Source organism: Rhea americana, unplaced genomic scaffold (genome assembly GCF_003343005.1).
Source record: "Rhea americana isolate MKP2758 unplaced genomic scaffold, rheAme1 scaffold_241, whole genome shotgun sequence".
NCBI lineage: Eukaryota > Metazoa > Chordata > Aves > Rheiformes > Rheidae > Rhea > Rhea americana.
In genome coordinates this window covers 145,444-173,221 of record NW_028186359.1, presented here as the reverse complement: position 1 = coordinate 173,221, position 27,778 = coordinate 145,444, and the positions used below count along the sequence as shown (strand labels likewise).

General features: G+C 39.1%; 1 protein-coding gene across 1 annotated transcript in view; it reads right to left on the bottom strand.

The window, feature by feature from the left end:
- Positions 1 to 27,777, bottom strand: part of TRIM33 (tripartite motif containing 33) — a gene marked incomplete at its 5' end in the record, with an annotated part of 41,589 nt that extends 13,812 nt beyond the window's left edge. The window contains 8 exons of the mRNA XM_085306597.1: positions 2,071 to 2,188; positions 2,697 to 2,843; positions 7,658 to 7,772; positions 10,486 to 10,602; positions 12,889 to 13,021; positions 15,197 to 15,344; positions 15,448 to 15,566; positions 27,594 to 27,777. Of these exons, the coding sequence (XP_085162723.1) occupies positions 2,071 to 2,188; positions 2,697 to 2,843; positions 7,658 to 7,772; positions 10,486 to 10,602; positions 12,889 to 13,021; positions 15,197 to 15,344; positions 15,448 to 15,566; positions 27,594 to 27,777 (1,081 nt within the window). The remainder of the gene's footprint in view (positions 1 to 2,070; positions 2,189 to 2,696; positions 2,844 to 7,657; positions 7,773 to 10,485; positions 10,603 to 12,888; positions 13,022 to 15,196; positions 15,345 to 15,447; positions 15,567 to 27,593) is intronic.
- Between the last annotated feature and the right edge of the window lies 1 nt (position 27,778).

Sequence of the window (27,778 nt, the reverse complement as noted above, 5' to 3'; positions counted from 1 at the left end):
TAAAAAGGAAAAAAAAATAACACATGTTGAGCAAAAATTTCCTATAGGTAAGGAGAGCAAAGTCTGGGAAAAGATATTTGGGGACAGTGGAGAAGGTCCCATCATTGACAGACTCCAAGAACAGGCTACAAAAACAGGTCAGAAATAATACTGCTACAGCAAACTCTGCCTTGATACAATAGGATGGACTATACTGCCTCTCTAGGTATCTCTAGTCCTATCTTTAGAAGTTAAAAGGCCTTGGAATGCTCTCCAAGCCACTAAGAATGTACTGGAAGTAGGCTTGAGCCTTGACTGACAGTTCAGAAAATGTACCACTAGAAAACATTATAAATCAGCACTCTGGTATAATTTCAGCTCACTTACCTCAAAAAATACTAACAAATTGATTTTCAAGTCTTTACTAGCTTCTATTGCCAACAGTAACTTTTCTAGTGTCCACCAAATGCTTGTTTGCTTTCTTGAGCCAAAGGCAAAATTACATTTTTTGACTTCAAACATGTACCCATTAGGACCTGAATATAGTTCCACTTCATCCCGCAGAGCACAGTTATAAAGTCATCTCATGACAATTCAGATTGCTTAAGATATTAAGTAAATTTAAAATGGACTTTAAGATCCTCTTTTTCAATAAGGTAGATGGTTAGTTTCAGTGCTGTTGCCTATATAGCTTTTTTCTCCTCCCTGGTTTCTAGTCAAACAATGTTTGAAACTGTTCTCGAAAGCCTTGTTTTTCCCTTATTGACTAAACTCTGAGACTAACTGCACTCACAAAAATTATTTGAGGGACTGTCCATGAAGGAAGAGTGTCAATTTCAACCATCATTTACACAACAAAAAKTTTATTTACCATGCTTGACTAAATGCAGGAACATCAAAATCTGGTTAGTGGACTTGAAACAAGTAAGTACACACAAAACCATCAGGAACAGCTCATGTTCTTAATGCTAGCTTTCTACTAGATTTTTATTCAACAGAAAGTTCATAAGCAGGTGCTAACACATACTTCTGTCCCATTGCACTCCCCTCACTCATCTCCCCTTCCTTTCTCGTTCAAGCTGCCCCTTGAAAAGCACAAATAAGCAAGCGATCAATATGGAAAAAACCTGTCATACTGCACTCCTGCAGGACAAGTCCATAATAAAGAGGTTATATAATTAAGCATTTAACTTCCTTACAGGAGTACACCTTATTAGTGCATTTAACAAGTCAGCTATGCACTGTAATCCTAACTTTAAATGCCCAGTGATCTCAGCTGTCATTAAGTACTTATACAGAACAACAACTCCATCTAGCATCTCTTATCAAAACTACTGTAAACTTCCCTGGCAACTCACAGCTTGGGGCAGAGAATGAATAAGTGGGAGCACTGAGAAAGAAGACTGAAGATGTAAAAAGTTACAGATACAGTCCTGTAATCTACTGAATGGCAGCTGCAAGCAACAGCAACAAACACAAAGGAACAGCAGATTATCTCCTGTTAAGGTCTTTGTTTTTCTTTACTGTTATTAAAGTGTCAGGCATCTTAGAATATCAAATTATTTAAAAGTTATTTATTATTTCACTTACCTTGCCAGCAATGGCACAGACTGGCTTGGAGCCATGAACTTAGCTCAAATCAATAGTCCTTTTAATTATGTTTGTTCATGTCATTTTGAACATATTCAGACAGTACTATTCCATTTGTAGCTAAATAGGTACCCAACAGGCAAAACCGATTTTAATGGGGAGAGCTATTTACTTGCCAATAAAGCTCATTCCAAAAGCACTCATTTCACACACGTGAGTTATACCTTAACTATTTCAATCGGGGTACAGGAGGGTTAAAAAAAAAAAAAAAGAAAAAAAGAAAAAAAAAAAAGCTGACAGAACTATTCCTTTAGGAGCTAAAATCTCTCTGGAGAAAGCTTTGCTAATAGAAAGAGCACTTGATGGGTTATCTCAACAGAAGAGTTTTGCTCTTCAGCATTAACTTATATACTGTACTCCAACTCACTCATCTTTGATGAATATCCCTAAACCTATTCAGTCTTTCAAGTAACACAGAATATACATACACAATTTCCTTACCTAAATTGACAACATTCTTTGCCCAGAACGTAGGATCACAATGGAAGCGTATTGCTCCATTGGCAGCTGGGACTGGATCACAACGTGCCTTTAAAATATGACGTAACTGGAATGTTATCTGATGGAAAGCAAAAACAAGACTTGATCACAATGAAACAAAGAATGACAATGTTAAGAAGTGTGCATTTTGTCCTGCGAGTTTAGACTGCTGGATCACCAACAATGACATTCAATAGCCAGTTTGGTGAGTAACCTGGAAAGCACCCAATTCATTAAAAAAAAAAAAAAAACACCATACAACTATTTTTTTTAATAAACTCAGAGGATTAAGAAAGTACTGTTACACAGTAACGCTATTTCTGCAATCATTCAGGTTAAACGAGGTATCTTTATAGAGCTGAACCACAGTCCTTTTCTGATAAAACTATAAGCCCTTAATGTACAAATAAAAATGTTGTAGAAGTTGGCAAATTTATTCCATTATTACAGAGGTTTTTTTAAATGAAGCATGAACAAGTCACTGCCTTTTCCTTGGATATAACTTAGTGAAGCTACACGATACCTAAGAAATTCTTTTGACTAAGCGTTTTTTCTACTGCACAGACAATCAGAGGATCTTCCCTTACCAGTCGTTTACTGTATAGCAAAGCAGTACTGCTGCCGCTGGCAATGGCCCAATTAGTAAAGTTCATCACATGTTTCACTTGCCGCGAAAGACCAGTGATGTCATTTTGTTGTTGTATTAACTTCATCTGTCTCTCCTTTGTTACATTCTACAAAGAAATGAAAACTTATTACAATGGGGACTTCAGATTTAAAAAGAAAGCGTAAACCACTATCACAGTTCTTAAAAAGCAAAAGAAGAAAATGTCACAAGCCTACACCAATGCTTATATCCAGAATGGCTAGCACCATCGAGTAAACTACATCCACTCCATAATCCACCCCGTAATTCTTCCAGGGGGCGTTAGAGTGTAGAGAAAACAGCAGGGTCAAATGAGAGTCTTTACTTTGTCCCAGGAAATTCTCAACTACTAAATTGACACTAACTCACTCCTCCTCACGATGCCGAAGCACAGCAGCATGACCAAGAGCTGGGAGAGTGTCGCAGACTAGGGTGAAGCCACACTATCAGCTCAGCACTACATGGTGCCCTGGCATTCCTGCAGCTGCCACAAAAGCTGCAGTGCTGCAGCTGGGAGAGAGACAGCAACAGAGGTGGCCCAGGGACACTGAACAACCCCAGCCTCCTCTCCAAACAGGAACTGCCACTAACGAGCTCATGAACATAGCAGATAGACCCAGCAGCCCCTTCTCTGAGAAGCCTTCAGCCTTTGGTAACTTGTCAGCTGTAAATCTTGCAGCAAAAATCTGAGTTGCAGTACTGAATTCTCAGCATTCAAATAACAATACCTGACTGGGCAGCTGTAAAAACTACAGCATAAATAGTTAGCATAAATAACTAAATAAATGATACAGAGCAATTTTTCTGGGTTGCAAAAAGTGCTAGGAAATCAAGAAAAGACAAAATTCACTTGCTTGTATGATTTCAAGTTCTTTAGTTCACTCCTGATCAAATACCTTTTTTCTTCCAGGAGTACTCCACGTCTATTTCATTGCCAAGTAACTGTTCCTTAACTAGAAGAAATCTCTTCTGAGTAATTAAATTCTAAATTTTTCAACCACATTATGGCAGACTAGCAACATCCTATGAATTAACTTCTTATGACAGATTTCCTCTCTTTAGAGGAGCCAAAATGTAGTCATAAGTTAAATTTTACAGAGATTGGAATAAAAGTTGGCGACTATCATTTATTCAGAACATGCTATTGGAAAAGTATATTTAAAGTCATTGACTCCTTTAAGATGTTAACCTATACAACTTAAAATACCAGCATTACACCTTTAAGTACAGCTATGGAGGACAATATCATGCCTTTGAATCCAATACTTAGTTGTACTTAAAATAAAATAATCAGTATTTGTTAGGAGTTAGCATCAATTCTGAGAGTGACTAAAGACACAAATACCAACAACCACCGTTAAGATCACCATGGTCTTAGCAGCAAAGCCGCCAACCTGATATACAATTATATTAGGAATGAAAACTAAGACTAGCCTGTCAGCTTCCCTGCCCTTTCCCTGTATAAAATTCTCTAAACTTGTTAGAGCAGGCAAAAACATTATTCCAGCAGGACCTACCTGTAACATTTTAGATAGCTTGATGCCTTTCAGAAATAATCACAATTAAAAAAATTGTTTACGACAAAGCTGTAATTTCCTCCCCATGCCAAAAAGAATCTATTCCGCCAAATCCAACCATTCCCTGAGTTTGTCCACTATTTTTTCTTTCTCCAAAAGTGAATATGAATCTATTATAAAATGGTCCAGCAAGTCATAGAATCAGTAAGGTTGGAAGGGACCTCTGCAGATCATCTAGTCCAACCTCCCTGCTCAGCAGGGTCACCTAGAGCATGTTAGACAGGGTTGCATCCAGGTGGGCCTTGAATATCTCCACAGGAGACTCCACAACCTCTCTGGGCAACCTGTTCCAGTGCTCCRTCACTCTCACAGTGAAGAAATTCTCCCTCACGGTCAGGTGGAACTTCCTGTGCTTCAATTTCTACCCATTGCCTCTTGTCCTGTCCCACGGGACAACTGAAAAGAGTTTGTCCTTGTCCCCTTGACACCCTCCCTTCAAGTACTTATACACATTGATAAGATCCCCCCTCAGTCTTCTCTTCCCCAGGCTGAAGAAGCCCAGCTCTCGCAGTCGTTCCTCATAGGACAGGTGCTCCAGCCCTCTGATCATCTTCATAGCCCTCCGCTGGATTCTCCCCAGTAGCTCCGTGTCTCTCTTGTACTGGGGAGCCCAGAACTGGACACAGGAGTCAAGATGAGGCCTCACCAGGGCTGAGGAGAGGGGCAGGATCACCTCCCTCGACCTGCTGGCAACACTCTTCCTAATGCASCCCAGGAGACCATTGGCCTTCCTGGCCACAAGGGCACATTGCTGGCTCATAGTCAACTTGTCATCCACCAGCACTCCCAAGTCCTTCTCTGCGCAGCTGCTCTCCAGAAGGTCAGCCCCCAGCTTGTACTGGTGCCTAGGGTTATTTTTCCCTAGGTGCAGGACTCTGCACCTGCCCTTGTTGAACCTCAGGAGGCTCCTCTCCACCCAGCTCTCCAGGTCTCTCTGAATGGCAGCACAGCCCTCAGCTGTATCAGCCACTCCTTCCAGCTTGGTATCATCAGCAAACTTGCAGAGGATGCACTCCGTCCCCTCATCCAGGTCATTGATGAATATGCTGAACAGGATAGGACCCAGTACTGAGCCCTGGGGGATGCCACCAGCCACAGGCCTCAAGCTAGACTCCATACCACTGATGATGACCCTCTGAGCTCTGCCATTCAGCCAGTTCTCAATCCACCTCACTGTCCACTTGTCTAACCCACACTTCCTGAGCTTATCTAGGAGGATGTTAGGGGAGACCGTGTCAAAAGCCTTGCTGAAGTCAAGGTACAAAACGTCCACTGCTCTCCCCTCATCTATCCAGCCAGTCATTCCATCAGAGAAGGCTATCAGATTGGTTAAGCAGGATTTTCCCTCGGTGAATCCATGCTGGCTACTCCTGATCACCTTCTTTTCTTCCATATTTCAGCAGATGACATCCAGAATGTGCTGTTCCATCACCTTACCAGGGATGGAGGTGAGGCTGACTGGCCTAGAGTTGCCTGAGTCCTCCTTTTTGAAGACTGGAGTGACACTGGCTTTCTTGCAGTCCTCAGGCACCTCTCCAGTTCTCCAGGACCTTTCAAAGATGATGGAGAGCAGCCTGGCAACAACATCCACCAGCTTCCTCAGTACCGTGGGTGCATCCCATCTGGGCCCATAGATTTGTGAATGTCTAGCCTGCCCAGAAGGTCTCTAATCCTATCCTCTTCAACCACAGGAAAGTCTTTCCTTCTCCAGACTTTCTCCCTCACATCCAGGCTACAGGATTCATGGGGGCTGCCCTTAACAGTGAAGACTGAAGCAAAGAAGGCATTCAGTAATTCTGCCTTCTCTGTATCCCTTGTCACCAGGGCCCCTGCCCCATTCAGCAGTGGRCCCACATTTTCCCTAGTCCTCCTCTTGCTGCTGATGTATTTGAAGAAGCCCTTCCTATTGTCCTTGACATCCCTTGCAAGACTCAATTCCAACCAGGCCTTAGCTTTCCTCGCTCTATCTCTACATACTCTGACTGCATTCCTTTAATTCTCCCAAGCAGCCTGTCCCCTCTTCCACATTTTGTGTATTTTCTTCTTCTGTTTGAATTTGGCCAAGAGCTCCTTGCTCACCCATGCAGGTCTCCTGCCCCTTTTGCTGCACTTCTTATGAGTAAGGATGCACTGCTCTTGAGCTTGGAGGAAGTGATGTTTGAATATTAGCCAGCTCTCCTGGACCCCTCCCCCTTTCCTTCTAGGCCCTTAACTCATGAGATTCCTCCAAGGAGGTCTCTGAAGAGCCCAAAGTCCACTTTCCTGAAGTCCAGGGTTGCAGTCCTGCTTGTTGCCTTACTTCTTTCCTGCAGGATCCTGAACTCCACCATCTCGTGGTCACTGCAGCCAAGGCTGCACCCAACCTTCACATCACTAACCAGTCCCTCTCTGTTGGTAAGGACAAGGTCCAGCAGAACACCCTTCCTTGTAGGTTCCTCCACCATTTGCCACAAGAAGTTATCATCAATGCATTGCAGGAACCTCCTGGACTGTTTGTGGCCTGCTGTGTAGTCCTTTCAGCAGATGTCAGGGTGGTTGAAGTCCCCCACGAGAACCAGGGCCTGTGATCGTGAGGCTACCTCCAGCTGTCTATAGAAGGCCTCATCAACTTTCTCTTCCTGGTCAGGTGGCCTGTAGTAGACACCCACAACAATGTCCCCTGTGTTGGTTTGCCCTTTGATCTTTACCCATAAGCTCTCAACTGCCTCCTCCTCCTCCACCCCTAGGTAGAGCTCGATGCATTCCAGTTGCTCTCTAACATAAAGAGCAACTCCACCACCTCACCTTCCTGGCCTGTCTTTCCTAACAAGCACATAGCCATCCATGACAGCATTCCAGTCATGTGAGCTATCCCACCATGTCTCCATGACTGCAATGAGATCATGGCCCTGCAATCGCACACAGATCTCCAGCTCATCCTGTTTGTTCCCCATGCTGCATGCATTGGTATACATGCATTTCAAAGAGGTAATCATGCCTGCAGGTTTCCCAGGAAGGCAGTACGGGGGTCCCCCATAGCCATGTCCCAGATGCACATCCCCAGCTGCATGCAGGACGCATTTACAAGATGGCAACACAACATGTCATCATATGAACCAAAGAAAGAAACTTTCCACAGCAGACAGAGATTATAAACATGAAGATCTGTCTATGTTGTGCTATAGTCATTCAAGCACTACTGCACAGTGCAGGCCATTTCAGGTTGCAGCTGCAGGCTGCACATGCGATGATAAAGCATAGTGAGCCTGTAGAATGTCAGTTCTTAATAGGGGATTTAAAACAGTGAACAACACATTATTATTATTATTTTAAATCTTAACTGTACCTCAAGCTGCTGTAAGAGAGATTTTCCCTTTTTATTGATTTCATTGATGAGGGTGAATATAGCCACTTTGATTTCCTGTTCTACTCGTTTGTTAGTTTCATTTACTTCTTTTATCCTAAAAAAGAGAAATGTATTGTCAGGCAGTCACTTTATACTATGCCGCCAAATGCTAAACACCACAGGACTCTTCCCACCCTTGAAGACTGAAGGAACAATTTCTGTATTGATGAAGTTTTGATAACAAAAAATCGATATCCTGTTTCATTTTAACACAGAAATGGTTATTAATCAACTGTTTCAGAAGAAGCCATCTAAAATTTCAGTTCTGGGAAAAAATTGTATAGTCTAAGATCAAGTTGACACTTAATTACAACTTGCATTTTACTTGAAATAATACGAATCACTCCTTGTGATTTATATGTTTTATTTATAGACACACATTTGCGCACACACACACAGCAAAGAACACACGTGTGTGCATACACATGTATATGCGCATACGTATATATATGTATATTTAATTATCTCCATATTACGTCTCTTTCACTATGAAGAATTTTCTTACAGCGCCTTAAACCTTTATGCTACTATACATTAACTAGAAAGGAAGACAAGCCTGAATTTAAGACAAACTCCTCCACTGCCCCCCCCCCAAAACATTTAAAACAAAGCTTATTACATACCTGTAATAAATACACAATACAGGTATTAGCTTTTCACCAATGATCTGCCTAATGTTAGTCTACACTCATTCTTATGCTTTATCACAACTGCATTTCAGTTTTTAAACCTCACATTCCATTTCCATTGTCACTTTCTTCACTTTTAGTGTCTTCACTATTCTCAACTTCTTCAGACTAGAGTAAATCATCTTCAGTTCTGTCCACAGAATTTGAAATACAGCATTTCTCAAACTCCATTGCAAATTCTGGATTTATATGACCCAATGCCACCTTAATCCAGTGACAATGTAGTATTTCATCAGGATTCTTTGTTTGTAGGAGTCAAAGCACAATCCCCTGCCATGATCCAGTCTGAGTGTAAAGCCTTAAAACGTTCTTTAAAGGTTTGCTACTACATCAAGCATCTGAACTTGTATGATGTATGACCACAAGACCAATACTGACTTCTTTATGATGATCTTCACTGTTGGTGCAAGATGCCCTTTAAAAGCATCTAAGACAAATGTCCTTCTTGTAACAATACACCTGGTCTCCTATCCCCAAAAACATTCAACACATCCTTCACTAAGTCAATAGGCAGCCATCCTTGGTTCTGGCACCTAACAATCATTCCAGTAGGCAGTTCTTCCTTTGACGTTATTTTATACTTTAAGATCACATACAGTGGCAATTTCATACCATCTGCAAACACTGTCAACATTATTGAAATATGTAGCTTCTCACCCCCTGAAGTTTTTATGATGATTGATATTTTGCCACTCTCTTCAATGGTGTAACTGGATAATATGTCAAAGTAAAATGATATTACACCTGCACTCTCCATTTGGCTCAGCTGATGATCATGATCTTTACACAATCCAACCACATACTGCAGGAATTCACCGAGTTTTTGGTGAAGCTGGAAGTCAGACCTTTGCAGAGTGAAGTATTTCGCCACAGGCGGAAACCGTTACAACGCTTTATTCATAAGCACCAACCATTACTGGCCTTGATTTCTTGTCACAGAGTTCTCTGATATTTCTTGAGCTTTCCATTTAATGATTTCCCATGTAACTGGGTTTCTGGGTCTTCTTCAGCTATGTATGAATTCTACAGCTTGTTCTCCTAATTTACGAGTGTCGTCTTTTGGGCTCTCTGAATCAGTTCCATGTGTAATCAGCACAGAAAATCTTCTGTTTTGATCACTTCCATCTTCACACATTTGTCTCTGTCACGTTGTGTATTTTACTAGCCTCAAAACTGTTACTTTCTTATGCATATGCTACCATCAGGAGTTAAAAATTTTCACAAAAAATTCTCCTTATACCTTTGCTACATTTCCTTCTACCTCCAGACAATCTGCTATTTTGCAAATGACTTAATATTGCAGAAGGCTCATAAAACTGCCAAGAATCACAGCGGAATTCCCTGTTCTCCAGCATACCACAACTTCATGAACAGTTGAAAACCAGCAGCGATCACAYGCTCTCACTGTGTCCATATTCAAACTTCAGGCTGCGTGGAGCCTATCTGTGCTCCTTCATCAACTGGAAGGCTCCCACATTACACTGTCACATTACCATACTAACCCAAAAAGATGTCCCATGTCCCTGAATATAAGCTAACTGTTGAATTTCTAAATCAAATTACCTAGGGAAAAAAACTTGTCTTCCTTTCAGGTAAATACAATAAATTTTGCTTGCCTAATTAAAAAAACAATAATCAAATTTCCTATTAAATTTCAAAATAAGTTTTTGATACACAATTAAACAACAGAGAGGCCTTCACATAAAATGTAGGAGTATCTGAAGAAGTGTTTGTTTTATGGCCGAAACCTTTGTCATCCAGAGCTGAATTTAGCAGGAACCATAGCAGGGGTTTGGTTTGCCTTTTTTGTTTTTTAAACCATAGTAAATATGTCATGTCTTTAATTCAACTCAAAGTTGCCTTGAAAGGCATCATGTTTGAGATATATTTCTTATAACAACATCCTACAGAAGTACTTATAGAGAAGAAAAAATTCCAAACATATTTAAGCCCAGGATAACTAAAGATAGAGAATCGATTAAAAATTAAGTATCCTTGTAGTCCCCTCATTTGTTTGTCTTAACATGTTTCACTAAGTCGATAACACAACAGTAACATTAATTATTTGGGGGTACTTACCTATTCTGAACTTGGGTAGCTGCAAAATTTACATAATTCTTCTTTTCAAGAAGTTTGGCCAACAAGTTCTCAATTGCACCCTTCTGGTTCTGAAAAGCTTCTTCCAGAAATTGATACCTTTTCAACATACAAGGGAAGATATCAATTACTAAGGAGCAACATGCTGAAGCTAAGGGTTCCTAGTTTACAGGTGAAACTGTATTTCTCACTAAAACCTTGACAAAAATGACAGAAATACTGAAAATTTAAGTTATACATATCCAGATCAATGTGCAAAGGGTGTCAGAACTAATAAAATACTTTGTAAATGTCCAGAAGACCGAACCTTTAGGTGTCACTTACGAATTTCAGGTACACAGGGAAACTATGCACTGCATCACTTCATGGGATCACAAGCTAAGGAACACTAGAAAGATATACACTAGAAACTTCACAGAGTCTGACAAATTATTAACATTAAATTAGGAAAAAAAACCCACAAAATTCTATTTTCATGAACTTTATAAAAACAGAGTTCTACTTCAGCGGAGACCAAAAAAACCAACCAACCAACCAAACAAAAAAAAAACCCCAACCTATTTATCTAGCACTGTAGCACTGCTGAAATTTTGCCAGAACTCTTGCTATGGCAAAAATATTTTTTTTTATCATATTTTATTTCTAGTTTTCAAAGTAAATGGACTGGAAACTACCTAAACTAGCTGAATTTCACACATTCAGGCTGGTAAAAGAGGATGACAGCTTTCTACAGAATCACCAGCAATTCTTTCATCTGAAGCTCTGAACAGTGTGCCATGCTGCTACTGAAGTGGTGATTAAACATCTTCCTTTATTGCAAAGGATTAGGATTATAGGTGATAAATAAACAAAACATTAAAATCAATTCGTCTTTCCACCTGGTATAATTTTCCTTCAATGTTTTACCAAGCTTCATAAAAATCTCAGTTTTACTTCATGACAGAATCACCCTAATGATGTGTAATTTATATCAACACATAGAAAAATTTTTRAGGAATATTCATCTGCAACAAAGCATCCTAACAGCAAAGTACACTCTTCACATATTGGAAGACAATATGTAAGTAGAACAAAATACATCTATTTATGGATTATTAATCAGTTAGTATCACGGGAACAGTAGACTGATGCAAAGAAAGTGGCTAGAAAAAAGGCAGCTAACATTCTAGTAGACCAAGCTTTCTGGGTAAGTGTGGTTTTGGATATTTACGATCAAATCTATGAAGGAACAGAGCAGAAATATTCAATGTTTTTAATATTTTAATAGTTCTAATTTAGAAGCTAAAGGTTCTCCATTAGGCTGCTCTAGTAATCAGAGTGTACTCAAAATTCTGGGAAAAAAAAAAAACACTAAATTCTGTACTAGATGATCTCCAGAGGTCCCTTCCAACCTTACTGATTCTATGATACTGCAATATATTGCCAAGTACATTTACAGGAAAGTGTTATTTAGAGACTGACCAGAAGAATTAGCACTGGAACAGCTGACAAATTGCAACAGCAAACGTGGTATAAATATGTAACACTGCAAAAAAAACTACCTATTACACTTTTCCAAACATTTGAAGAACTGTATCACAGAGCTGATGAAAAGCAGGAAGTTTCAAGGTGTCTTTAAGAGGTTCAAATTTTTTTCTAGTTAGTAGAAGAAAAGTAAGCTCCTGAAACACAGGACCCACAACTTCTTTTCACCTGAAATGAGGCAACTTTCAGTCAACTACCCAAGCAGATAAAGTTATTTTCCTAACACAGAAAAATAATCTACAATGCAAAATTTATAGCTTTGTTTTACAGAATTTACCCTACACTGAAGGACTGTTACATAGTAAAATACTTCCTCTAAAAAATTACCTCACCTGTGACTCACTGCATCCTCTTTGCCTCTTTACAGCACCTGGTGTTCAGAATCACAGAATGGGTAAGGCTGGAAGGGACCTCTGGAGATCATCTAGTCCAACCTCCCTGCTCAAGCAGGGTCACCTAGAACATGTTAGACAGGGTTGCATCCAGGCAGGTTTTGAATATCTCCAGAGAAGGAGACTCCACAATCTCTCTGGGCAACCACCAGGGCTGTAGCAACTTCCATTTAAGTGTTTTATTTGCATCCTCAGTAGAGTGACAGCACTAACAAATGCCAGGCAAGTTAACAGGTTAATCACACCAAATCGTATCAGACCACCTTGCTCTGAATCTGATCTAAGCTGCCTGACGTAGCTCAGCCAGTTATTACTCTTACTGCTTTCAGTATCTGCCATAGGCTCTCCTTCCCAGTTCAGTCTGAGGAGTAAATACAACTGTGCTTAATGGCACAACCTTGTGAAATCAATGGCATTTCTTTTGCGGAGGAGGTACACCACAAGAGCAAAGACAAAGTAGTACAGGTACCTGTGTTCTTTGTGTTCCAGTAACTGACAGTCTCTGCAGGTGAGCCTGTCACACGTTTCACAGAAGAGTTTTAACTGCTCTTGTTTGTGGACAGGGCAGAAGACCGGACGTTGACCAGATGCTCCCACAGCCTCTGTTTGTAAAAACAAATCATTTTTGCATTTTAAAGTAAAGTTCAAGACAATTTGAAGGGCAACACAAAGCTAAGTAACAACCAAGAATTCAAATAACATTAATTATAGACTTATGCTCAGTCTAAAGTTACTGCAAATATGTTCTCATTGAAATATTTTCAATGCCAATGTTTTTTAATATATTCAGAGGGAAAGAGGAATTCTTCCCCCTATTAGAAATGCTGAAAAGATACTGGCACCTTGTAAGAATGCAAGAACAGTTTCTACGCAACCACTAGAATTGTGTACACTTACTAAAAGATTAAATTGCTTGCAATTTCACTTCTGACACACCGAAGGACTATCAAATGTCTCAAATTTCTATACTGTTGAACATCTGTATATTTTCTAAATTAATGCTTCAAAACTGTTATAAACTACAATACATCATAAGCAACTGCACTGGTAATTGCAAAGTGAACAGTATTACCAATGTTACAGTTACTTCAACTCCTGCTAAACTGGATAGCTTTCCCACCTAAGTAAATAAAAGATTATGTCAAAGAACGGTTCTAAAAATTGCCACGATGTGTTCTAATTAAGCTTGTTCAAGCTGGGCAGCAAGGGAAGCAGCTTTTGGAAGATAATGCAGGTAAGGCTTAAAATAAGCAAATATAATTGTCTTCCTGGTATTCTCAAGTATTTCTGAAGTTTGTTTTTCTTTGCAATAATTTGCATGATATAAGCGCTCATGAATCTAAAGCTGACACATTAGAAGAAATTTAAAGTCTCCAATGCATCTTACAGTCTAATAAGCAACTAAGGAACAAGCTTCTCTGAGCACATAATGAATAGTCATTCCCTACAATCAGGAGGGTTAGTAAGGATCAGTATCTGTCCGGTAGGTCAAAGGCAGGCTAAATTCTTGACATGCTAGCTATATGCCTTGGATTCATGCTTCATAAATACTAACCTGAAATGTTTGTATAAACTTTACTGTATTAGAACAGTCATTTTTCTGCAGCTCTCTGGTCATGTTACTGAAGGTTAATGGGGCCATATTATCCCCTTGACAGCCACAGTATAGCATTCTTAATGAAAAGCAACTGTAATTCTTCACAACAGCCTGTCATATGATTACATCTTAAYGGGTTATCTCCTATTAGGACCAAAAAATTCAAACTTCAATAGGTAGGATTTTTTATGAAACAGTACCCAATAAGACATAAAGAAAAATCTCTCTCAAGATTAAGCTTTCAGAACAAGTGAAACAAGATCTTTGACTAAAGGAAGCAAGTTCAAGAGTAAATGTTTTAACTATTAATATGATTTTTGACAAAAGCTTTGGCAGAAAACTGTGCAGTGTTATTGCTCTGAAATGGCACAAGAGAAGCTCTTAGTTATTTTAAATTAATAGAGAGTAAGATATCAAGATCTCTTGTCCTTGGTATGATCAAGATTATGTAGAACCTACTGGTTTTCAATCATAACTTAATCTCATTTACAAAGTAAATCTAAACTAAAATCCAGTTATTTTTAAACTGTTTTGAGAATGTTTTCTACACTATTTCAGCAGATTTCAAATGCTATACAGTCAAATGATAATTTAAGAGTCAACTTCTAATAAAACTGCATATCTAAATCTGTGCACACGCTTCACAGATAAATTTTTGCTAACTAAAGAGAGATTATAGCTAATATGCATTAAAATTCCACGTTTACTTTGCAATATCAATGCAACAGTAACATCACATTGAGTAAAAATACAATCTTATCTGTATACACTTTTCCACTGTGAGAAATATATTCCCTTGGCCAATAAGAGATCCAATTACTAATATGTTAATACTCGGCAGATTTCAATCCTTCCACATAGTTTATTCTACTAAATAAAATAAGGGGATTATTGACAAACGATCTAAATCCATTTCAAAGATCATGGTCTCATCCCCTCTCTTCTGCACTTAGATATTTCAAAGCAGTAGCGAATAAGTCATTTTCGCTAAAATTTAGTGTCTTCCTGTATTTCAAGACTTGCCAGTTTTGTCCTGATATCTGTTCACTAAACTTTTCCCAACTGTTTGTGGAAGCCAGGCAACTAGTTGGTACCTAAATAATCCTCTGTCTCTTTCTACATATGCCAAAGAGAAAGAGGTTTTACTAAGGGTAGGACTAAGTGATATTCAAACACTCACCTGAAGACACATCCTCTTTTTTTCTGATCATATGATCTTTAGTAAATTTTACTCGCTGATGAGCTTCTATGCAAGTTTTGCACAGCCATTCCCCGCATTCCACACAAAACCCAACAGCACTAGCATTATCTTCACAGCTTGTACACACCTAGAAAAGGAAACAGCAAATTTCCATCATTCCTCCAAAAAGCATTTATATGCATAGAAACAAAAACAGCATGTGAATTCTCAAAAGGAGGAAAGTGACATACCTGTTCTGATTTTTCATCAGAGCTACTCGGTGTTTCTGATGTGTCTTTTACAAAGTAGTTATCTACCAGGTCTATCTGTCTGCATTCCTGGCGGCATATTGGACATCTGATTACACCAACTGCAAAATAACAAAAAATGTTTTATATTCTCCAGTTTTGAGAAAAAGAATGGGAACGTAAATGTGCCAGAATCGACAAGAATTAACAAAAAAAATTGCCTCAGATTTTTCATTTCACTTACGGAAAGGAAGCGGTGCTGCAACTGACACACTGCCCTTAAAACTCTGTCTTTATCCAGCTATAACAGCTRCACAAAAAACCCAAACTAAACCAAAAACTTTTCAGAAAAGAATTGCATGCTTTAAGTTCTGAGAATTTCTCCACAGATTTTTCTGAACCAGTACACATTTTCAGCCAAATTCTCTCTGTTCACTCAAAGCAAATGCCTTTTTTTTTTTCCTGCTAAATTCAAGACATTCTTTAAAGAATTTTTACAAGCACCTACTGTCCAGCTTGCTCTACGGTGAGCTCTAGGGAAAATGTACCTGTAATGCTCATGAAAATATCAGAGTGTCACAGTGTACTCTCTAACATAATCCACTTCAATGAGGTCAAGGAAGGTAGAGGCAGTAATACACACTATCTGAAGGTTTCAGGAATTTTTTCAAATAGTGTTCTGAAGGGAAGGTATTCTAGCCACATTGGCAGTACGAATTTCTAACAAAAAATGCTCTCGTGCCAGCTACATCAGCCTTTCTACTGCAGACACTTTGCATACATATGTACAAACGAATACAAATAGTTTTAAACACTGGATATCAATTGGCCTGCATTTTCCAAAAGATCTGCTCTGTTATCCTCTGTATTTGCTAAATCAGATTTTAAATCCTCAGCTGAGCTGCAAAGAAATTACTAAATGAACCAAAATGACAAGTAAAAAATTTCTAGGAATAACCTACGCTGAAGATTTTTAAATCTATTTACCACTAACAAGACGGTTAACACTTTCTTCCTAGAAATGTTACCTGGTCTTAAATCAAGCTCTTACATATTTCTACCATAGAATATTTTTTTAAAGTGAAGCTTTCAAAGGGATCAAGAACTTATGTATACTGGGATGCTTGAAACACTTTGAAATGTAAAGGTAATTAAATGATGTTTAACTCCTTTGTGGATATTCTGTTATGGAGATTAATTACATCAGTAGTTAATTAGCATTATTTTTTCCAAGTGCTAAGATTAATGATAGCCTCTTTAGAACACAAATGACTCATTTCAGAGCAACAGCAACAATCCAAATAATAATTCCCTCTTGTCAAACCACACATGCTTCCAGAGTAAGATGTGAAAAATTAACTAGTATTTCACTACCAAATACACAAGACTTTTCACTTCTACAATAAAGACTCCCTCATATGGAGAACATTGAGATTTTCTTCCTACTGAAAGGTAAAATTCCCTTAGAGCATCCTATACATAAGCCATTTACCAGCTGATGCGTACATATACTTGCACAAAGAAAGATTCAACCTTTGACCATTAAAACCATTCCATTTCAAACAAACCACAGCTAAAGCAGATTTTTAATGCTCTCTCTGGTTAATCATATGAAACATGACAGAAGAAACAAAGCCCAAGATCTATAATCTCCACAATACAAAGTCAAGTTCCCCAGATTCAAACTACTTCTTGTAAAGAAAGTTCTGCTTTGGGTGTCATTTGGGGGGGGGGGGGGAAGAGGACAACATCTCCCCTCCCCCCTTTTTTAAAACCAGACAGATCACTGAAAACTTCAATAAAATCAGATGTCGAAATAGAGCAATCCAACGGGTAGGCCCTGGTCTGGACTCTAACCACGGATAATTCCCTCTTGCCCACAGCTTTTGTCCTAAAAGATACAGAATGCGCAAATACTGTTCTCAAGCACCCACTTTTGGAAAGTACATGATCAAGTGCTCTTTGCACCTAAGATGTCCCCAGGCTCCGCGCAGGACCAGGGGAGGGAGGCAGCCCCCTCGTTGCAGACATTGGACTGCTCCTGCTTATAGTAGAACCCTGACTAGAAGCTGCACGTTCAATAAACTGTTTCCTTTCCCACAAAAACATTTATTTTCACATTAGTAACGGTAACCTCTATAAAGCCAGAAGTCCTTTAACTTGCTCGTGAAAGAAAACAGACACAAGCAACTGTTACAGAAAACAAAAGAATATTTTGGCAAAGGTATCCTTGCACATGAAGAACTTGCAGCAGATTTACAGGAATAAAGAACATCAGGATTCCTATACCATACTTATTCATTGTGTTTGTTAGTTGGCATTAAACTTATCTCAATGGATCACAGTCCTAAGAAAAAGCCTTGCAATTCTCATACAGCGTATTAGATTTCTTCTTCATATTTCAATGTCCGTTATTTTCAGCAGCAGTTCTCCAATATTACATTAGCCATTGTATACCTCACACACTTGACATTTCCCATTCTTTTAATTTAATATAACACAAATGTATGCAACATCATTAGTGATGGAAGTCTTACTGCATTACTTCAAATTGTATAGACAAGGCTTATTTTGGGAGGGAAGATGAAAAAGCAGAGAAGATCTACACTGAAACATTAACAGATTTACTGAAGCATTAATAGAAAAGAAAAATGGGAAGAAAGCCTCACCTTTGTCAAAACTTGAGAAAATTAGCAAATTAACAAAGTTTATGGTAAAAATTGATTGAGAATGTATTTTAGGACAAACTACAACTCATATCTTTATATAACCCATTAGGAAGAAAAGGTTTTAATGTTAGTTTCAATCCAAAAAATTCTTATAGAAAAGAATTAAAAGAAAGTAACAGTAAAAATACCACTCTAGTCATACTCCAGCAGAACTTACACGTCTTCTCTGTGTGAACTTAAATTAGAAGCCTAACACTGGGAGAAAAAAGCATCAACCCTGGCACACTTATTTACGCTCCTACACTCCTTTCAAAAAAAGCTTGTAGCTCCTTCTCAGGAACAGAATTTGCATAGCCCAGAAGAAAAACTATTGTTAGAAGATCACTATTCTTCTAAATTACAGTAGTATTAAGATTAGAGACACATTTATAAAAATTTTGAAGACGAGACTGGTTCATGTTCTCTTCCCAATACTAGTAATTCCCATGAAGACTTTCTGTGTTCTCAAGGATAGCTTCCTGTTAATTGTAAAGCCGTAAATTAATATTCTGGAAGTTACCAGCTGCACTAAAGCAAAGAGTTGAGAATCAGGATGTTTGTTTCAGATACAGCAGGATTTAGTTAAAATCCCACGTAGCTGTTTCACCTRACCATAAAGACAAAATGCTTCTTCCCTGACAGAAGCATGAGAAGAGACAGTAAATACTGAGAGTATCAAGTGAAACTCTGTGCTTAGGGTCCACAATGTTTTAAACTACAGTTCTTTTCTGGCATATTCACAGTATTGAAATGAATTACAGCTGATTCTATATTAACTGTGCAGTTAAGAACAAACTTAATTTTTCCTGTCACATATGAGAATTCTCCAAACATCAGCCAGGATAGCAGAAGTATGTTCAATTACACAAGTTTATTGTCCCATCCACTGTTGCATATAACACGTAATCTGAACGGAATTTTGTTTCTCTCCTTCTATCCTACCTAAGGCTGATTTAAGTGAGAAGCAGGAATAATTTCTTACCTGGAAATTTGGTTTGAGAGTCACCAATCCAGCAGGTAGGAAAAGCCTGCCTTGCACTGTCAACCACACTCAAAAGGAGACAGGTCTCACTTGTCATCTTCTCACACCATGAGCCACTCCTGCCTATCATGCCACCGGCAGAGAGAGAGAGAGTTTCCAAAGCCTGCAACAGAGGGAGAAAAGAAACTCCCAGATTCCTTGTGACAAACTCCTAAGGAGTCTCCTGGCCTCAGCAGAAAGAGCAATCCACCTGATACACTAATCTGAGCTGAGGAAAACCACCACAGAGAACTGACAGAGAAGCACATCTCCTGCAACAAGGTACTCAGCTGAGGATGCCTGTGTAGGAAGGCCACGCGCAGCTAGCAGAGCCCTGCACGCGGCACTCCCCTGCCCTCTCCAACGCAGAGGAGCAACTTGAGGCAGCACCGGCCAGAGATGGGCAAAGGGAACACCACCTCTTCCAAGGACAGTCGTGGCCCTGGTATGGAGCTGCCCCTGCTTGCATGGGAACGTGTGTACCCGCAAGTCCAGCTGTGAGCAACAACCACAGGACCAAAGACTATCAGACAAGAGCATCTGAGCACACCTTCAGCTCTCTGGGCAACTCCAAGTAGGTTAGCAGCTATGCTTCTGACCAAAGTAGAAGATCAAACGCCTCAGACAAAGAACTAAGAGTTTTGTCAAAACAAAGAGAGGCAAATAGCAGAAACTAATGCATAACAAGAGCTGTACTATTCCAAAATTGTTAGTCACATCTTCCTTAAATCTTATGTTAGACATTCCCACTTTTTGGTAGTAAAAGATTTTACTACAAATATAGATGTGAGAGGAGCATCTATTTAATCCTTTCAACTACTTATTATTTAGATAAGCAAGCACATTAAGCTAAAACACAGTCATCAAAGGAAGTCAGCAAGTGAAAAACTGAAAATACTAAGGAGCAAAAAGTCACTTTTTGTTTTTCTAAAAACAGAAAGATTGCTAACAAAAAAAAATCTAAAATATAATCCAGCACCAAATCCCAATGGAACATTTCAAAGAACTTAAAAATTTCAAGTGGGAGATGTTTTTAATCTACCACTGTCAACTAACACCTAAAGCCACAAAGAAGCATTTTCTTAATTAAAATTTTGCTATGATAATGACACCTTGTATATATTTGTTTCTAAAATCTCCCCAGGGTGAACACAGTTCTCTGATGGCTATTCTCATGCATCTCAAAAAAGGAGAATTTTTTCAAGAGGATAGTACATTTAATTCTTAAACCATTTTCAAAGCAGATATTAAAAGCCTACTTGTATTTCATTTCTCCAGTCTGTCTTCTTAATCCTGGCAACACTGAAATACTCTTCCAGATTTTAAAAGTGATTTAAAATGAGAAAGCTACAGAAATGGAAGGAAAAATGTGTGATCCTCTGTATTCCCAGTCTCATGGGATCAGACTAGGGAAATTTTTCCAGAGAAAGCTTATGTCAAGCCATTGATTATATATATTCTAGTTTGATATTAAGGAATTCTGATCTAATATCAATTAACAAGTTATTTAGAAAGAATTTCACCCAAGATACGAGCTATACTACAGCTCGAAAGAGAATCATAGTACTCTTCCACAAAAGAGACGTTTCAAACACCAGTTTATTTCCAATAAAACACGAATATTTTTCAAGCAGATTCCTGAGGAAATGTTCCATTTTTTCTCCTCTCCAAACAGAAAAAGCAGTTCTAGTCACTTTACACAAGAATATACACCCAAAAAAGAGAGAACTGCAACAGCTAGAAACAAGAGAACGTGCACAATACACACGAAGTAAACCAAACAAAATGAATCAAAACCACACCATCGCAGACACCTGCTTAAGTAGATATGTGCAGGCTTGTTTTTCTTAATTCATAACAGATATCATTAAGAGTCATTTTGAGGAAGAACAGTAAGTTATACCAGTTTTTAATCAGTCAATCACGGTATGTTAACACTACATTTGTTACCTGTATCACTTCAAGAGGCACGCTCTCTGTTGCTTCCTATTTAGCACAAAAAAGAGATTGTATGCTTCAAAAGTGAAAGCTATTCACAAGATGTCTAACAGACCAGCTGAACCCAATACAATTGCTGAAGTCCCTTGGATAAATGTCTTAATTATTACTCAGTCAGCCCTAAAAATCATGGACAGAACAGACAGTGCTATGAACAAGGGGCACAATTTCTATTCAGATGTCCTTGACCATCTAGCAAACAGAAACCCTCCACACTCTATCTAGATTTAGGAATAATTTATCCAGAAATACACCAATCTCATTCAAGAAAAGTAAACTGTTATTTAAGACCATAAGATCTAATGATACACAACGCAGTTTCTTTTTAGCTTTCCTTCTCGAAACAGGAAAACAACGAAAACCTACACTCTTACAACTTACCTGTGTTCTATAATTTAAATGCAAAGTCACTGAACTATCTTTACAGTGTTTCTTCCTATAAACTGTGAACACATACTGGCCAGCTCTTTCGGCACTGGCCCACACTCCTGAATGCAGTGTGCTGGATACAGAAAGCCTTGCTGAATGGTTAAGACAAGGTCTGAACCAAGAGGGGAAGAGTGGGTAGAGAGCCAAGAACTTCAACTAAAAGAGTAGCTGATAGGTAAGAAACAGAAATCGGGATAAAAGCCTGAAGAATACTGTAGCGAAGCACAGGATGCAACACTGGACCCAGAAGAAGCCACTAAGGATGCAACCGTAAACAGCTCATTACGAGAAGCAGTCTTCACACACACACGGACCACCCCAATGACCCCCAACACAGCGCTGATAAAAGTTTGTTCATCCAGCAATAAGCCCCGCACCGAAGAAACACAAATGGCATACTCAAAGAAAGTGCAGTGTCTTCTTTAAGAAATGAGAGTCAACATACGCAAAGATATGCATAAAATATATGCAACTTGTACTTAAAATAATACCAATGACACAAAAATATACGATCAAGCGATAAGACATTACAAAAAGTGTTTTGCACTTCAGTGGAACCATTCACCACCAGATCCATCACTGGACTCCTAACTATATGCCTAAAACATCAAAGAAAGACATTTCTTACGATATGTTTTTACACATCTATAAAAGCCAGCCCTGCTGTTCACGTATCAAATGCTAAAGTGAAATTATCTCCTAGGAGGCATGAAGCCTTTTTATGCTACCCATACTACTAACCATTTTTTTTCCTCAGGAAAATATTTTTTTTATTCAACAGAACAAGGTGATTTTTAGATAAATTGAACTTTAGGTACAATACTAACATTGCCTGCTCTTTTTTTAGCAGCTTTCTCAAACAAGTCTTGCTTTTACATCACAGTAGAAATACTACATTTTCCAGGATTTGTAATTTTGTTAGCTTTTTTCTTCTCWGAGAAGTAGGGAACAGAAGGGAAGGGGTGATATATCTGACATATTTGACTCTTAGTTTGAAATCTAGGGAGTCTTTTCAGTAGCGTAAAATGAAATTTAAAGTACCTCTCTTCCAAATAGTTTATCCAGGAATTGAGCCCAAACTGTTTTATTCCCAAATACCCTCACCTACATACTAAATTTTTAATTTTTGTTGAATATCTAACTAATTTAACAAACTTTTGGATGATTGGTCTGTAAGATGAAAATCAGGATCAATTCTTTAGCTGCTTCACGACCTTATAGAAAAACTAAGATCCTAAAGTAGGATTAAAAAAAATTCCAACTCTTTGATCTCATTTTAATATCCTAAAATGGAATGTTTAAAGTATCTTGCAGGCAAGTTGAACAGGAGGCAGCAGAATGCCCTTACAGAAAAGCAGGACAACCTCACCCTGGGCTGTGAGAGCAGGGACAGCTAGCAGCTCTGGGGAGTGATCCTTCCCCTCCATTCAGCACTCTAGGAGACCACACCTGGACGCAGAGCACAGCGTGGGACATCCTAGTGCAGGACAGACACCAATGCACGAGGGCAAGTCCAGCAGAGGCCCCCAAGACGGTAAGGGCATGAAACACAGGCTGGAGAGGCTGCAAGAAACAGCCTTGTTTAGCCTGGACCAGGGGACTTTGCTGCTATCTACAACCATTTGATGCAGGGTGCACTGAAGATTGACTTGAGCCAACTCTTCCCAGAGGTGCACCATGGAAGGACCAGAGGTAACGGGCATGAGCTAGAACAACGGAAATTTTGATTAAAATATATATATTTTTCTGTTGTTTTTAAGCTCTTCAGGGTAGTCAAACACTGCCACATGGCCCACAAAAGACTGCAAAAATGCCCTCCTAATAAATACTCAAAACTCAACTGGACAAGCAACCTCCTCCACCCGGACCTCTCTGAGTAAGAGGTTGGTCTAGAGACCTCTGGAGGTTCCTTCCAGCCTACGTGATTCTGTGATCTTCTGAAAACATTCATTCTAAAGAAATAGCTTAGATTTGCTGTTGATACTAACGAGATATCACATCAATTACCACTAGACTAAGACCAAAGCATTCACTGACCATCAAGTCTTTGACTTTGCATAATACTAATTAACATTCGAGAACAGTATCATTTTAGACATCTGTTTTTAAACATACATACTTGTTTTGAGTTGGTAAGTGYCAGTGCAAAAGTACTGAGTGAATAAAAGTAAATTCAAAATCTCTTCAGATGTTGCATTACTATAATGATGATAAAGTTTCACACTTCAGGAAACATTTGTAAGCAGTTGTGTGATCTAATAACTCAAACTTCCGTTTTAAGTTAAAACTTGGCATGGGTGCAGTCCTCTAAGGAACAAATCTCTGCCAGGTTTCACTTATTGGTTGCAAACACCAACAGTAGTTACTGCACATGCATAATATTCACTTCTCTCAGGAATTTAGGTGTTCATCAGACTGTATTTCTGAATAGCCACACATCAAAACACCTGTTCTAGTTTCACTGATTAGGCATTCAAATAAATCCACACAGGTCAAACAAGTGACACAATCTATAAAAATTAAAAAAAAAACACAACAAAAACCTACTTTGAAGTTCTACTCCTAACTGAGCTTCTTTGCTTTTTTCTTCTCTTTTTTTAAACCAAACAATGCCTACTTATATCATAACTGTCATGAACAGAACTGGTAACACATATACTTAATTCAGAAAAACAATTTAGAGTAGTCACACACACCAATCCTAGGGCTACTATAAAAATAACATATGCCTAAAGCAGACTAAAGTAAAAATATTATATTAAAATACACTTTTAATGTAGAAAGAAATTTATATTTCAGACAAAGATTTTTTTAACAYCTCCAGAATATGAACTCAACATTTTTCAGAATTCAACCTTTTTGGGGCTCCAGCACATATTTATGACCCTGTCTCATCAATACAGGAGAAAGCCAAGGAGTCAAGAGAGTTCAGATATAGGAATGATGCTGGATTGCGTGCTGCCATTTACTGAAACCAAGACTGGAGGCATTTGCATAGCTTAAGCAGTCCATCAAAACGGGAACTTTCAACTTCCCTGACTAAAAATACAGTAACTACCACTAAACTAAGATGATTAAGTTCTTCATAATTATGTCTGTGATAATATGCCATATCATCCCRTTCCAAAGCAAATGAAAAACAGAATTTCTGAATAATTTAAGGGGTGACTAAATATGATTTTTACAAACATACACACTATGTATTGGAGTTGAGTTCAGCATCTCAAAACAATTGACAAAACTAAGTTTTATAGCATTCTCAGTATTAAATTTATTGTTGCTCTACTTATACATACACACACTTACACTATTGTCTACATTTTCTATAAGCTCTCTGAAAACATCTCCTACCGCATTTTCTAAGTTTGCAGCAGCCTAGTGAAAGCCTGCCAGATTGTGACAGTCTCAAGGAACCGGGAGAATCACACATTCTCTCTACTGAGATAATCTTCTTAGGAGAGATTGTAAATATCTCAGTGAGGCAGCGAAATCTCAAAACAATCTATCTTCCCAGGAATACAAGCACTGAGTGCAGGAAAAAAAAAATGCTTTGCAGTACCTTTAATTTCTTCAAATTCTCTAACTGAAAAGTGTGTATTTTTAAGAATAGGTAATACTTAACAGAAGAAGGTATTTTCTTTTAGGCTTCCAGTTTACCTAAAAGAAATAGTCTAATTGGACAGCTAACACAGCAGATAGCAAGAATTCATCTCTCTACCCAAATAAAAYGCATACTTCAGTGACTTATGAAGTCATTTATACTTTTACCACTGTGACAGGTAGGAAATTATCAATTACTTTCATACCATAGCAAACCATAACTTTGGAGAATTATTTTTAACTTTGGTCAGTGTTTCTCAGACTTAGGAATTGAGAACATTTTTGTGTCCTCACTAGTAGTGTCCATCAAGGAGCGGACCATGGGGTAGGAGAAGAGATCCCAATACAGACCAGTTGCAACTGCTGCCTCCAGGCCTATTTCCCATCTTCTCCGTAAGAGCAGCACGCTGCCGTCAGGAAGGGTGCTGTCACTCAGAGAGGTGCTATGTAGGTACTGACCTTGAGCTCAACTCCCAATAAGCAGCTTCCACAGTTATTGTCCAACAAATATATATTTAGTATTTTAAATGCTGACAAGTCTTAAGGAGCAAAACCTGAAACTAAATTAAGAAAGCAATCAGAAAAATATCAAGGAAAAAAAAAGCCACAGCAGTTTTTTCAAAACATCTATAATTCTTTTATCTAGGTGTAGAGTACCTGAAAAATAGCAGGCAAATTTAGACAGATATAAAACAGTACAGCATATAACCCAGCAGTGAGAGCCTGCAGGTAAGTGTAACCTACTTCAGGTATAGCTATGGGCACCATTTCCTGTTAATTCTTTCTTCAAGAGAACAGTATCTGCTCACAGTAGGGTAACAAAAGTCTTTAAAACTACTGAATTACATCAAAAAGTCAGGGAAAGTACAGAAGCAGCAGAAGTGAAAGTAACACTAGAATTCCTGACTATCATAGTCTATGCCAGCTTGGAAGGGATCCACATAACTAAGCAACATATTTCTCTGTGTGTTGAGAATGTCCATTTCAACCTTATTTTCTTACAGTGTTTCATTTGCCATTCAACTGATTCTACTTGTAATGTGTAGAGAAAACTGTCCACAAAACTGCAGCTTTATCTGCAGTTCTGGTTGGTCAATGCTTCCTTCTTAAGTGACTCAACAGACTAATAAATACCATCACAGCTGGACCATACACATCATTACCAACATGCACATCTTGTTCAGGTCAGCTAGAAGTTCTTGATGCACCAATGAAACGCTGAATACTTATTTCATCAAAGCACACAATCAAGCATTCTTAAAATGTGTATGACAGGAACCGACATTCCAGCATATATTTACTCCAGAAGTTGCAATTCACTTTTTTCTCTACACCTGTATGTTAACAGACTAATTCCTAGAATATAAACAGCTTTGCTGGTCCTGTATCTTTCACCATTATACATCATGCAAAATGCAGAACCTAGAACTTAACAAAGAGGATCATAAGACCAATCAAGCCATAAACAGGCTTTAGTTAGCCTATTTAAAGTATATTTAATAAATCATCTCTTCAAAATTGATGGACCTTCTACGACCATATCGCAGAGGAACAGGTTCTGACTATTTTGTGTGAAAGAACCATTACTACCCCAAATTAATTCCTTATCAACACACCACTGTGCAACACAGGAAAGGYTTGTGTCACCGCTAAAAGCAGGAAGATGTCACTGAACAAGGTTCCTTTGGCCACAGGGCCCACATAAGAGCTATAAAACCACTTACCAAGGCCCTATTTTGGTTTGCAGACCACAGTGTGAGCCACTTTGCTAAAAACTCTGGAAGCTTTGCAATTCCATCCCCAAACATGCAAATAAATTCAAGTTGTGATTTCAACAAAAGGACATGTAAGAAGTCTGCACTTGTCCCACAGCACAAAATATGTGTATGCACAGAGTATACAAGGCTACTGATGAGCGAGACTGCTATGTTTTAACTACATCTATGGGAACCTCAAAACACATATCCCAGAGTAGATGCGCGCACATACCCCTTGCCATTGAGCACATAATCCTATATCAACAGCAGAACAGATGTCACTTAGACAAATAATTTTCCCAGGCACTGTAGAAGTGAACAGTCGAACATCTCATGGATATGCCTCCAATGCAGTACCCTTGAAAGTCAAAACAAAACACACAACCTAATTTATGCTACCATTCCAAAACATGCAGACCAACTTCCAAATCTCGGCCGTGACGTGGAAACACGAAGCACACAGCCCATGGGTGCTGCAAGGATTTCGGCAGTAGAAACAGCAGCGATCGCACCCACAATCGCTCCGGGTCGAGCCATCAGGGAAGCCGAGGCGAGGGCAGGACTCACAGCGGGGACGTTCCAGCTGCCTGGCAAGGCCGGCGCGGAGGCAGCGGCGCGGCGCAGGGCGGCGCTCACCTTGCTGGATGTCGCCGTTGGCCCCGCCAGGCACGGGCACGCTGAGCTGCCGCTCGGGCTCGGGCAGGCAGCGCCGGCAGAAGGAGTGCAGGCAGGGCAGCAGCTTGGGCTCGGCCTCGCGCCGGCTCTGCAGGCTCTGCGCGCACACGGCGCAGGTGTCCAGCAGCGAGAAGGGCCCCGGCGCC